The sequence below is a fragment of the Engystomops pustulosus genome, chromosome 7 (genome assembly GCF_040894005.1).
Source record: "Engystomops pustulosus chromosome 7, aEngPut4.maternal, whole genome shotgun sequence".
In the NCBI taxonomy this organism is placed as follows: domain Eukaryota; kingdom Metazoa; phylum Chordata; class Amphibia; order Anura; family Leptodactylidae; genus Engystomops; species Engystomops pustulosus.
In genome coordinates, this window is record NC_092417.1 from 52124925 (window position 1) to 52138229 (window position 13305).

The 13305-nt window shown below is 40.8% G+C and overlaps 1 protein-coding gene across 4 annotated transcripts in view; it reads left to right on the forward strand.

Moving 5' to 3' along the window:
- The window catches only part of LOC140069790 (RAC-alpha serine/threonine-protein kinase), an 85860-nt gene that overhangs the window by 48209 nt on the left and 24346 nt on the right, over window positions 1-13305 (forward strand). For all 4 annotated transcript variants that reach the window (XM_072115892.1, XM_072115891.1, XM_072115894.1 and 1 more), the window contains 6 exons: window positions 2522-2633; window positions 6647-6794; window positions 7737-7868; window positions 9267-9332; window positions 11876-11944; window positions 12841-12966. In XM_072115892.1, the coding sequence (XP_071971993.1) occupies window positions 2522-2633; window positions 6647-6794; window positions 7737-7868; window positions 9267-9332; window positions 11876-11944; window positions 12841-12966 (653 nt within the window). The remainder of the gene's footprint in view (window positions 1-2521; window positions 2634-6646; window positions 6795-7736; window positions 7869-9266; window positions 9333-11875; window positions 11945-12840; window positions 12967-13305) is intronic.

Genomic DNA, 13305 nt, shown 5'->3' on the forward strand with positions numbered 1-13305 from the left:
CGACTTTAGTGAATCGCCGGAAGACTTGAATCCTCGACGGAGAACGCGCTGCTGGATCGCAACAGGACCGGGTAAGTAAATCTGCCTCAATGTGTTCATATACGGAAATTAGGGCACCCAACTTTTCAAAGGTCCTGAATTTTATAATGGTATTTTCAGTAAAACCACTTGGGTCAGGGATTAAACAAGATATATTTCTGCATCAGTGTAGCTACAGCACTTTAAAGGTATGTTTGGCTCACAATGCATAAAAAAATGCTAGATTTCTTTTAAGTTGCATTCATAAGATTCAACCATCTTGCCATGATATGTGTGATATGACCTCTGGCTTTACGTTTAAAAATGGATTTAGTTTATTTTCATAATACAGCATATTGGGCTAAATAATAAACAAAAATAAGTTGTTTATTTCTCTGTAATCGGCTACCCTGGTTTGTTTTAATTAACTTGACTTGTAATTAATGACGCTTTCCCAGCAAGTTAATTAAACTTGGTTTGTTTTTAGCGTTCGCACGCCATAAAGCTCTGTTTAGAAAATGATGATCATAAGGGGAAAATAAAATAATTTAATATGATAACAGTACGCATTATGTGACGAAGCAAGGTACCCCCTGCAGACGCCTGAGCTGATTAATTGCGAAGTTTAGGACTCGTTAATAAACAATTTGCATATTTTTGTGACAGTTTTTAGCTGTTTAGTCGAGATGAAAAATGTTCTCTCCCTATTGCTGTGACTTTTTAACCTCCATAATTTGAAATAATCTGAAATATTAGACTATTATTTTTACAGTTTTTATTAATAAATACACCGGTTAATACAGGATAGGGGCAGCAGCTATGAAGTTGAAGAGCGAGTCTTGGAACCTCTCCTCTTCTAGGGCAGACCTGTCATCTGGGGTGGAAGCAAGTCCCTCTGTTAGATAGCGGTCTATCTTACTCTGTGCATTGGGTAGTGTAGGCCCCAATACACTTGTGCACTGGGAATGTCCCAGCAGCACGTCTACCGGAGCGGTTTATGTATTGAAGAGACCTCTTCCACCAGGAAATGGCCCAATATTCAGTCTTTATTAAATTGATAGGTTTGGCCAATGCAAAGGGTCATTGGGGCAGATTTATCGAGCTGTCTGAAAGTCACAATATTTCCAGTTGCCCTTGGCAACCAATCACAGCTCCCCTTTAAAATATTCATGAGCAGTGGTAAAATGAAAGCTGAGCAGTGGTAAAATGAAAGCTGAGCTGTGATTGGTTGCCATGGGCAACTAGGAATATTCTGACTTTCAGACAGCTTGATAAATCTGCCCCAATGTCTTTTATCTAAAGATGAGCTAAGGCATCGTCCATGTGGACCTAAGAATAACCGCTGTCTGCAGCACAGCTACACATGTAATGCTAACAATACCGCAAACATTTTAATTTAATTATTTTAATGTTCTTAGGCCCTTGTTCTGGGCCAAATTTAAAAGCAGTCAAGGTATTTAGATGCTGAGCAAGGGGAGTGATCTCATGAATCAACTGTTGGTTTCCTACTGGTCAGATATTAACTGATAGACCATCAATGCTTAAAAGTCTTTTCAGTCTTCAGTTCCTTTTCTTACCTGTGTGTTTCCCTGGTGACAGACAACAAACAAACCATATGTAGTCTGATCCTGCAGTCATATTCTCTCTAATCCCCCTAGCAGATGATAAGCTTGCCTTTTTATTGGATCTTTAATGCCTGAAAGTACAGCGCAACTGAATACCATTTTATTACCATACTTGACAAATGTACCAAATCTACCAGGATTTTTCAGTGTAGACCAGCATGTACCATGTTAGCCATAGAGAGGACAGACAAGACCTTTTTGAGGCTAAATGAGTATAATAGTGAGCTTTTGAGAATACTAGTTCTCTTTGTCAGACTTGATGTTATGCATGAAACTGAAAATTTACAATTTATGCACACTAGTCATAGTAATCAGCAAAGGATATAAAAAAAAAACTTTAATATGATAAATACACAGACATCTTATTTACAATATGATAGTAAGAAACAGACTAAAAACCTGTGAGGCATGATGAGATCTCTAGAAAGCTCACCATCAAATGTACTCAGTTTCAAAAAGATATTGTTTTATTTCATCTCTCATTTCTTCCGGAATTTTTTTTTTTTGTGGCCTTTCTGAGACTTTTTTTTTATATAAACTAGGTCTGAAGGGGGGCATGGTTCATACAATCTTTACCTAAATTGGCTGTTGATAACTTGTATCACCTGTTTGGTATTTCAGAAAATATATGATATATGTTGATTAAAAAAAATATAATATATATTTGCCCATAAAAATGTGCATTTTTTCTTTTGTAAATGTACAACTTCTAGTTTTCTCTAATCGGCACACTGTAAGCAGTAAGTGGCTTGTCTTTCAAGGGTGCGATTTTGCAGCTGATTACTCCTGTGTGTTTGCCAGCTATAATCAAGACAAATGATTGTTTGACGAAGCTAGGAACCATTTTTTTCTACTTTCCCTCTTCTCTCATGTGATAGAATGTCAACTGATGAAGACAGAACGACCAAAACCAAACACATTCATCATCCGATGCCTTCAGTGGACCACAGTTATAGAGAGGACGTTTCACGTGGATTCTCCTGAGGAGAGGTATATTTTTTCGAGTCTTGTTAGCACAAGGTGCCAGAGATATGCCTTGCATATTCATTGCTGCTTATGTCATTAAAAGGAGTCTCTTAATTATCGTAGCAAAATTCACGAGACCTCCAAGTAAACACCCCTTATCTGGATTTTATTTCATACTAATATAAGTTGGTTCAGAGGTTCAAAACAATTTTAATGTTAAGTTTAATAATAGTTTTTGTTGTGAATTTACAGGTTGACATTTACTCAGGGGTGGGATTTACAATAATCAACTATTCCAATATTTAAAAGACACTTTATATTAATATACGATTTAAAACAACCTTTTGTATAGAAAATTTCATTAACATATTAACTCATATATAGACAGATGGCCCTGTTACCAACCCAAAAAATGTTGTATCAACTGCATAGATCCAGAAAATAGAAGACATACAACACACTAAAACATGTTAAATACATCATCAGAGCCAAGATCATACCATTAAAAACAGCCCAATAAGCAAGTTACAGCCGCAAAACCAAGCCTAATACTGAATACAGCACTAAAGCAAAGTTCAGCCATATTTACAACTGGAACCCAGCTAATTACATAAAAGTAGAACCATGCTCAGTGTAAGAAAAAAAAAGTATTGAGTGCAGAATTGTGAGCTCTGTAAATCTGATGACCTCTCATCATCCTCATCTTTTTCTACCTGGCTGCCATTTCTACATCTTCCAGCCTCATCTTGGTCCGCCAGAAGCGAATCTAGTAATGGTGCCCCTACGCAGTAGGCAATCTAGTCACAGTGCCTGCAAATGGTAGACATTGCTGTAATAGCAGTATACAGCAGACACAATGGGGCAGATTTACTTACCCTGTCCATTCGCGATCCAGCGGCGCGTTCTCTGCGGTGGATTCGGGTCCGGCCGGGATTTAATAAGGCAGTTCCTCCGACGTCCACCAGGTGGTGCTGCTGCGCTGAAGAGCACCGGAACGCACTGGAGTACACTGAGCCGGGCTGAGGGAAGGTAAGCGCGTGCCGAGCCACAAATTATTATTATTTTTTTTTTAAATGTGGCGGTTTTTCCGAATCCGTCGGGTTTTCGTTCGGCCACGCCCCCCCCCCCCCCCCCAATTTCCGTCGCGTGCATGCCAGCGCCGATGCGGCAAAATCCAATCGTGTGCGCCAAAATCCCAGGGCAATTCAGGGGAAATCGGTGCAAATCGTAAATATTCGGGTAACACGTTGGGAAAACGCGAATCAGGCCCTTAGTAAATGACCCCCAGAGATGCCCCTAGTGCCCCCAAAGATGCACGATAATGCCAGCAGTAGTCACGGTAATGCCAGCAGTAACCACAACAATGCCCCAGTAACCAACAGTATATGAAACAACATACTTGCCCTGTTGCTCTCCTTGCACCTTGATCTTGAAGCTGGGGTGCGTGGTGACATCACATGTCCACCTGCACCAGGTCACCTTTGACCTCTTCTAGGCAGACACGCCATCATATGGTGGCCTGTGTCATCGGAGAGCAACAGGTGGGAGCCAGCTCTGCAGACTTTTTTTTCCCAGACTAGGCAAGCCGGTCATGATTTTAATGTCGAACTCATCGAATCCCACCCCTGCATTCACTGATGTTCTTTGCTTTAACTGTGAATTTTTCGGTGGTGGGAGAGACCTGAGACCTGAGATTGGGTGCTGATTCTACTTCCAAGGTCACTCTGTTGCCCTAAGCATTTCCTGCATCATTGCACTTCTCACACTTCCCCAGTTTAGAAAATGACCAAAACTATCTACATATATGTGAAAATGATATTGGCAGATCTTTATAGGCTGCAGATTAAGATTTGGAAATGTGTTTAACCCAATAAATTAAACATTCTTGTAATCTCAGAGCAGATAAGCGCTCAACTCTGCACAATGCAGAAGATGCGGGTGGTGGAACAGGGTGGCACCAACAAAACTGTGATCTCATATTAGTCCTTTTGAAGACCTGTTTGGGAGTGTGATGACTTTGGTTCTGAAGTTTCATTGTCTGTGTAAATGAAGTAGAATAATGCCGGCTAATCATGAAGCAGCCAAATGAATGGCTGGTGCAGAAGATGCCACCTTTTCATGTTGGAAACCACATTTAATATCCAACAATTTCTTCTTGACACTTTGTCTAGACATGTATTGTGAAGTTTGAATGAAAGTTGCTAGATCTTATAATGTGATTTTTTTCTTCTTTAGATTTTATTATGTATGAATGTATTTGGTCAAAAGTTAGGATTGGATAGAAGAAGTTGTCATGTTTTTGATTTGACTTTATAACTTGCCCTCAATTGTTGACTTTTAAGGATTATTACATGATGTCGTAGCTCATATTGGGGGAGTTCATTCTGGAAATCAGGGATGGACCAAAATCTCCGACTTCAGTGGTGTGATTTTAGTCATGAAACCTCTGAAGATTAGTTTTATTTGGATATCCTGCTACAGTGATTTACGTTAGGATGTGAGCAGAAATCTGCCTATATGTGTCTGTGTGTGTGTAATGTATCGGCCCAATTGGCCGACTTTATAGAAAGTGAATGAGAGCAGCACCTGATAATCAGTGGGGTGCAACACCCAGAACCCCCTCTGTATCTTTTATATAGTTGTGTTAACATGGGTCTATCTGCTGCTATTACTATCCAATTCATGATGATGATTATATAGGCCGATGCCAGGCTACACACCAGTGCTACATGCTAATATGTGATACTAAGTGTAGTCCAATATTATTGTATTCTGTATATAAACAGACAAAGTCAAATTGAAACTAAAATAAATTGATGCTCGTAGTATAGGAAGCATGTCCAGCTGTTGATCTAAAAATAAAACTTTTTGTGGATGTTGAAAATGAACATCTTAAACATTTCAAATTGAATCTTTTAAATGCCGCTTCAGATGGAGCATATGGTGATGTAGTACATCCGGATCTGTCGCTACACATTAACATTTTTCACATCACTCTGGCACTTTACTTGTTGACCATTTTGTCCCAGAAATGTCTTCATTTATGGATTTTAACTCCTTTTTCTCTTTATGCAAATAAAAAGTGTATCAGTCGTCGATAGCAACTTATTGGGGCACATTTATCATAGTTTTTCGGGTGCCACTTTTTCAAGTTTCCTGAAGTCGGCCTAATTAATCGTTGCAATGTATCTTAAGATTTTTCCCTTTTGTAATACATGTGATGAGTTGCCTGTTTAGTCTAACATTTGCGACCTTTTTGTGGTGTGTGACTTTTTAGCCCCACATAGTAGCTCCCAAAGGTAAGTTTGGGTCTAGCATGCTCCGTTTTGGATTTATTAGGTTCAAGAATGGGACAATTTTAGAGCCTAAAAGTTGAGCAAACATCTATAAAGATAAATTAGGCTACTGCATTCCATCCTGGAGGCAGCTAACTTTAGTACCCTGCTTGACTCTGCACCTAAAAAGTCTCAAACTGTGAAAAGTCTCACAAAAAAATTGCACAAAAATAGAAAGCAATAGGAGTGATACATGTCCCCCATTAGATCCTCTCATTTAAATAATATGTATGGTACCAAAAAGTGGAGAATTAACTGTGTTACCCCTGCGACCAAGTTAATAAGTGAAATAAGTTGTATAAATCCGTATTCAATTACCTCCCTCTAGTGGTGGATGTAGGCAGCTGATTTTTTTCTTTATTGTTTCTAATCATTTGGTCACATGTCACATGTTTTGATCTTGTTTAGTTATAAGGATTGTATTTAGTCAGTGTCAAATTTTGATTCCTTTTATTAGAAAAAAAAATAAAATTATTTGAAAGTTTTATATTATTTTGGTGGATACTTCTGAAAGTAACAATCCAGGGCAGGGTTTCTGGTAATTTGAAAGGATCTTTGGTGTCTGGTCATAAATCTAGGACTTCGATTGATGGTAGTAACATAGGCATCAGCCTGTTGTTGACTAGACCTCATAAAAGCTCAAATTTTGATTCTCAATAGTTTTTTTTGTTATATTTTCAATGATTTTGTCCTTTTTCTTAGGGAAGAATGGATAAAAGCCATCCAGGCAGTAGCCGACAGCCTTAAGAAACAGGAGGAAGAGATGATGGATTTTAGGTCTGGCTCCCCGAGTGATAATTCCGGTGCGGAGGAAATGGAAGTCTCTTTTTCAAAACCAAAACACAAAGTAGTAAGTTAACCCCTTCCTCTGTGGTCATAAACTGCTACAGTTGTGGAACTGATCTGTTTAATGTACCAGATATAATTAGTATGTTCTGCATATTCATGTTTCTTTAGCTCACATTTTGGGTTTGTTAGGCAACAGTATATAATAGCAGAGCCTCCATTTCAGTTTGACCTTGTGCGAATGGGGCCAAGCTCCAAAACCAAACATCGACTTGGGGTAAAATCAGACCCTTGGCAGTCATTGTCAGATTTGTTATAGATCCAGAATTGGCCCTAGAGGTTTTCCAACTCTGGTATCTTCTGGAATAGTTGTAAAGCCTTGGGTGGGTTTGTCTACCGGGACTCCTGTGCTCGTCATCATAGGTTTCCTTAATCCCTGTTTGGTTTAAGAGAGTAATAGGACCTGTACTGTCTATAATAGGCCACAACTTTATAGTGATATTTTTGCTTCTTTTCAGACCTCCTTTTGCACCGATTCCCATGGTTTTTCTATGATGATGGGGAAACTCTTTCCTCCTTACAAAGAGGACCTCCTCTTCATAAATCATACATGGGAATGTTTTATTGTAAGAGCAGTAAGACTTTATATTATAAAGGCCTAGCCAATATGTTACACAAACATTATACAGGTCTCTTCTAGAATGTATAAACTTTGTTTAAACTAGATATTCTCGTTAATAGGTGATGAAGGATTGTGGGAGGTGGAGCTCTTAGATGAAATGAATGATCCAAGATCAGAAGGTCCTATTTAAGGACATCTATCTCTGTTATTTGTAGTATTTTAGTTATAGTCCCCTTTTACTATAAAGGGAAGGAGAATATGAAACACTTGTTTTTATACTCTTCTTTGACTGGTTAATCCTCAGTGACAAATAAATATTGTTTGCGGCTTTGCACAAAACTGAACTGCAGGAAACTCCTTGTGTGCTGCTTCTTGTATTTACAGACAATGAATGAATTTGAATATCTGAAGCTACTGGGGAAAGGTACCTTTGGAAAAGTCATTTTAGTCAAAGAAAAAGCAACGGGAAGATATTATGCTATGAAAATTTTAAAAAAGGAAGTAATTGTTGCAAAGGTGGGTGCAGTGGATTGTGCTGTGATACAAAAACATTAACATTCTAGGCAACTGCTAAATCAGGATTGAACTTGGGGTGGAAAATCCTGCTCCTCATACCTCATAGATTTGAAGGGCTAAGGCCAGGGGAAAAAAATAACACCTAATTATTGTGCCCCATATTCCAGTTCCTGGGTTGTTCATGGACTTTGGGTTTTGTCCTTTGTCCAATCGGATGTTTCAGGGGTTCACGGAACCTGTCTTATTCAATGCGTGGCTTCCACAGACTAGAGGACATCATTGGAATTTGAGTCCCTTGGAAAATAGAAATGGTGACCCATGTCTGGGAAGAGGAGTCATTGGAGGAAACCGGTCCTGTGACCCCATGAAACGTGTGGTCGGGCACAGGCCCAAAACCTGAATTGCTGAATCTAAATACCGTAGTTTCCGGACTATAAGGCGCACTGAAAAGCCTTGGATTTCCTTGGAAATCCAAAGTGCGCCTTATAGTCCGGTGCGCCCTATATGAGGCAGCGGACCCTACTTACATAGGTCCCCGCTACCGGAGACAGCAGATCTCCAGCGGGAACTGCAGACCACGCGGCACGAACAACTTCTGCCGCATGGTCTGCGGTTCCCGCTGGAGATCTGCTGTCTCCGGTAGCGGGGATCTATGTAAGTATTCTATTCTCTACCTCCCCCTCACCTTCCCCGCTCACCTTCCCCGCGTTCCGAGTCTCTTCTCGGCGTCGGGTCTCCGCTCCGCCCCCGGACCTCCGCCACGCCCCCGGACCCTGCGCCTTATAGTCCGATGCGCCTTATATATGGAATTATTACATATATAAGGCGCATCGGACTGTTGCGCCTTATATTCCGGTGCGCCTAATGGCCCGGAAAATACGGTATGTCTTCTTTTCATTAACTCTGACACAACCCCTCTAAATGTTTTGTCACAATTTGAGGATTCATTATAACAAAAATTGGCTTATCCAAAGCAGACAAGCCATCATTCAGCTGAACACTTGGGCCCTCCATCGACAATTTGTAATTGGAATGAAAATATGGTCACATGGCATGGTCATTCTGTGTCTGGGGATTGTTTGTTGATCATCAATGGGTAGTTTTTGTAATGCAGAAAATTGCCATGTCCCCTACATAGGTAGGTGCTGTGTAGAGTGACTCTTGTCGATAAAAGTTGGTTTCCTCCTTTGTTTATTTAGAATAGAGAATTGATACACCATTAACATCATTATATACTATTATTGTATGATGGTTGAGGGACTACTTCAGAACAGCAAAGCAAAGGCGGCGCTCCATTTTTTAAAAATATGTATATTTTTTTGGAAAACACAGTACTATTAAGTAATAGAAATAATCAACATTGCTTTTCTTTCCAACATTTCCTTTTTTTAATTTCAGGATGAAGTAGCACATACACTGACTGAAAACAGAGTCTTACAGAATTCTAGGCATCCTTTCCTAACTGTAAGTACCAGACATAAGTTAACATAGATGGGTTATTAAGTACAAGGAAACTGCTGGCCCAGAAATGGCAACTGTGTGTTGTCCCTGGTTGGGGACAGTTGGACAAGATCCTAGTCAGCCAGTAGCCACTTTTTCCATTTGCAGGAGACTGCAATATTCATAAAATACATTTTTCATATTGTTTTAAATTAAATGGGTTACCTGTTCCTTTCAAAGCAGCCCAAAAAACAATTTTATATAACCCAACTTTAGTTTGAAGACCAGTAAATGTGATCTGTTGACCATGTGCATCTCTACGCCCTTCTTTTTTCCATGTTTCCCCCAAGCTTCAGGGGCAACATCAGTATTTCCATATCTCCAATTTTGGCTTTGCCCCAGTTTTATTGTCTCCACCCCAGCAGAGAACTAAGAATGTGTTTGTTTGTTTTTTTTGTTTAGTTGTGGATCCCTAATTAAAAAAAAATCTAAATTGTTCGACAAATTAATACATTCCATTAAGTTGATTAAAGGGGTTGTCACAAGTTATTTCCTATCCACATGGATATTGATGGATCTCAAGAACGGGATGGGGGGTACTTGGGGTTGTATTTACACCACTTCTCCTGCTTGTACACTTGCTTCCCTGAGATGGAGAAAACAAGAGCCTACAGCAGCGATGGCGAACCTTTTAGAACTCGAGTGCCCAAACTGCAAGCCTACACCCACTTATCTATCGCAAAGTGCCAGCATGGTAATTTAGACCAATAATACCCACAATAACACTATTTAAATGCCAAATAATACTGCCACATGATGAGCATCACTATTACAACAACATAAATGGAATCATGCTTAATATTACCGTCATACAGTAATTGCTTTTAATGCAAGTGATGAACATTGGCACCATATAGTGATAATTATCCCCGCCATACAGTGAAGATATGGCATCATGTAAAAGGACACCAATGCTACTGCTACACCAGTAGATATGCATTTCTTTGCAAGTGCATTAAATAGTCAACTAGCACCCTGTGTCTCTATCTCAATCACAAGAATTTAGGTTTAAGGCCCCTTTCACGCCTGTGAGTGTGATGCGCTGAACTCGCAGCATGTGCTGCCTGGATCTCCCGGCCCGAACGCTGCAAACTGGACCTGAATTCAGCAGGTCAGTGCAGCTCTGGTATGCAGCATTCGGCCTGGGCAATCCAGCGCATGCAAATTCAGCGCATCACACTGGCAAGTGTGAAAGGGGTCTTAATCTGTCAAAATTTAGAAGGTGAAAGCAGCACTGTGGGAGAGGGAAACAGGGGCAGGGACTGAATGTGCCAGGAAAAGTGACTAAATGAGGTCCAAATCCAACCTGGTTAAATAGAAACAAACTAGCAGGCACTGAGGGGGATGGGGAAACCTATTTAGCAAGATCTCCTCACTGGGGCAAAGTGGGTGTTGTGGGGTGGAGGGCACAAAACACTGAAATCAATTATTTAACACTTAAGCTGCTGCCTGCTTACACAGACAGCAGACAATGGAGTACCTGGCTTCCCCTGCCTGTAGTGAGGGACTTTGTTATCTTATCTTCGTTGCTGCTCTGCACTCCTGGCTGCCGGCTTCTGTCTTCCCGGGCTCAGGTTCAGTGAGGAGGAGGAGGGGGAGGGAGCAAAGAGGGAGCCAGTGACCCGCTGCTGCTCCACAAGTGATGGCAGAACAGGTCAGCTGCAGCCTGCACTGGGAAGCTTACAGCCCGTCAGCTGAGGTGTGTAGCAGAGCAGAGAGTGTGTTACTCTGCTCTGCCTCTCCGATGCACAGAGAATCACTGGAGCTCCGGCACGCAGCAGCAGCAGCTTGTGGTGTGGCCGGAGCTCCATTAATGAAGCACACACAGTGGAGGACCATGGCATGCGTGCCAGCAGAGAGGGCTCTGCGTGCCCTGTCTGGCACGCGTGCCATAGGTTCGCCACCACTGGCCTACAGGGATTCACACTGCACAGACCTCTTAAGTAAACTGCTTCCTGTTGATTTGTGTTCTTTCTTTTACTCGACCCTAGTACTTTTTTTTTTTTTTTTTTTCATTTTGCTTTTAATTTTTTCTATTTTTTTGCAAGGTGATATTACCTTGGCCACGTGTAACATGCAACTGTATGTATTGAGATGAGCTTTTTAGTTTCTCAGCTTGGTTCTCTGCCTATAGTTTGGGTATCCCAGGGGTATGCTACATGCAGTACACTCTTGCTGTGCTTTTCTTGCGTGCATGTTCGTGTCATGCAGTATCAACTTCAGATGCTTTAATGTAATTTATTTGAAATGGGGACATCTGGTTAAGCCCTTGACTCAGATCAACCTAAGTGCTTATCAAGGTGTGTAACTTGGCACACCGTGACATACAGTTGCATCATATGAAACTGACCCTGTACAATGACGGCAGGAACCTGGACAGCTAGGCTGCCATTTTGTCCCTATTAAACCCTGTACATGCTGCAGTGTGTGGCAACGGTGGAATAAATCTCAATATTATTGCTTATGCAAGATCCATAAATATACATCATGTGTTCTTCTTTTTCCAGGCACTAAAGTATTCCTTTCAGACTCATGATCGCTTATGTTTTGTTATGGAATATGCAAACGGAGGAGAGGTAAATACTATTGTGTCAAGGAGCTTTATTAAATGTTAGTATAGGCCAAGTATGTTCCATCCTGGAGGAGGATACTGATAGAATAAGCTGATAATGTTGGGACCAGACAAAGACTGTTTCTGCACAGCTGCTGCCATAGGAATACCATTTGTGTGTGTGTGTGTATATATATCTATATCTATCCAAGGAAAAAACGCACTCCCACAGGCAGTAGTAGAAAAAAAGTGAATCCTTTTTATTCCATCAAATGCGACGTTTCGGCCCTGTTAGAGCTTTTTTCAAGCTTGAAAAAGGCTCTAACAGGGCCGAAACGTCGCATTTGATGGAATAATAAGGATTCACTTTTTTTTTTCCTACTACTGCCTGTGGTAGTGCTGTTTTTCCTTGGATATTTTTGAAGTACCTATGGACCGGTCCTTATAAACTTGCACCCACCAATTTGGATTTAAGTTTGTGCTGCTTGGACTTCCTCCTTGTGAGATATATATATATATAATATATATTATACTATTGACCTATACTTGGGATAGTACGTGGTCATTGTGGTTCGAAACTGCGACCATGTATCATTTGTTGGTTGCAGATGCCCTCCAAAAATGAAACCTATACAGTGGATGTAGCAGAAGGTTTCTTCCACTGTATAGCAGCAATGCCAGGGAACTTCAGCACAGTCACAAAGGATGGGTCATTTGTACAGAAAACACAGGCCTCTGGTATATGGACTTTCCTCTGGAGGCAACAGCCGTTTGGGGCTTCACTGGCAAAAAATACATTGGGCACCCAGGAAATCCCTTTCATGTATGAGTACTCAATCATTAAAGTTGGGATAGATGAGGGTAACTCAGAATCTGAACTACTATCCGCCTCAAATAACTATTTGCTTCTTGTCTTTTCAGCTATTCTTTCACCTATCAAGAGAACGTATATTTTCTGAAGACAGAGCGCGGTTTTATGGAGCGGAGATCGTTTCCGCATTAGATTATCTTCATTCTGAGAAAAATGTAGTTTACAGAGATTTAAAGGTATTTCCTTTTGGGATTTGAGAATGCTCTTCAAGGAGTTGCCCGAGATTAGGTGAACATGGCTGCTTTCTTCCGTGAGGAAGACTATCTATGTCCTGAACACATTTAGTTCTAGTGGTTTGAACACCTCTAAGAAGGGACCGTACCTCTCCATACATTGGGAAAAGATAGAACATGTGCACACAGGGAATGATATGACATCTATGCGCCGTGCATGTCTATGGAGAGGGGAGGGGTGACCCCGCCTCTTCTCCAGCGCGCCAGACGTATGCTTGTCCAGCATACGTCCATGTAAATATAGCCTAAGGGTATATTAATAGGGACTTTAATATTGATGAC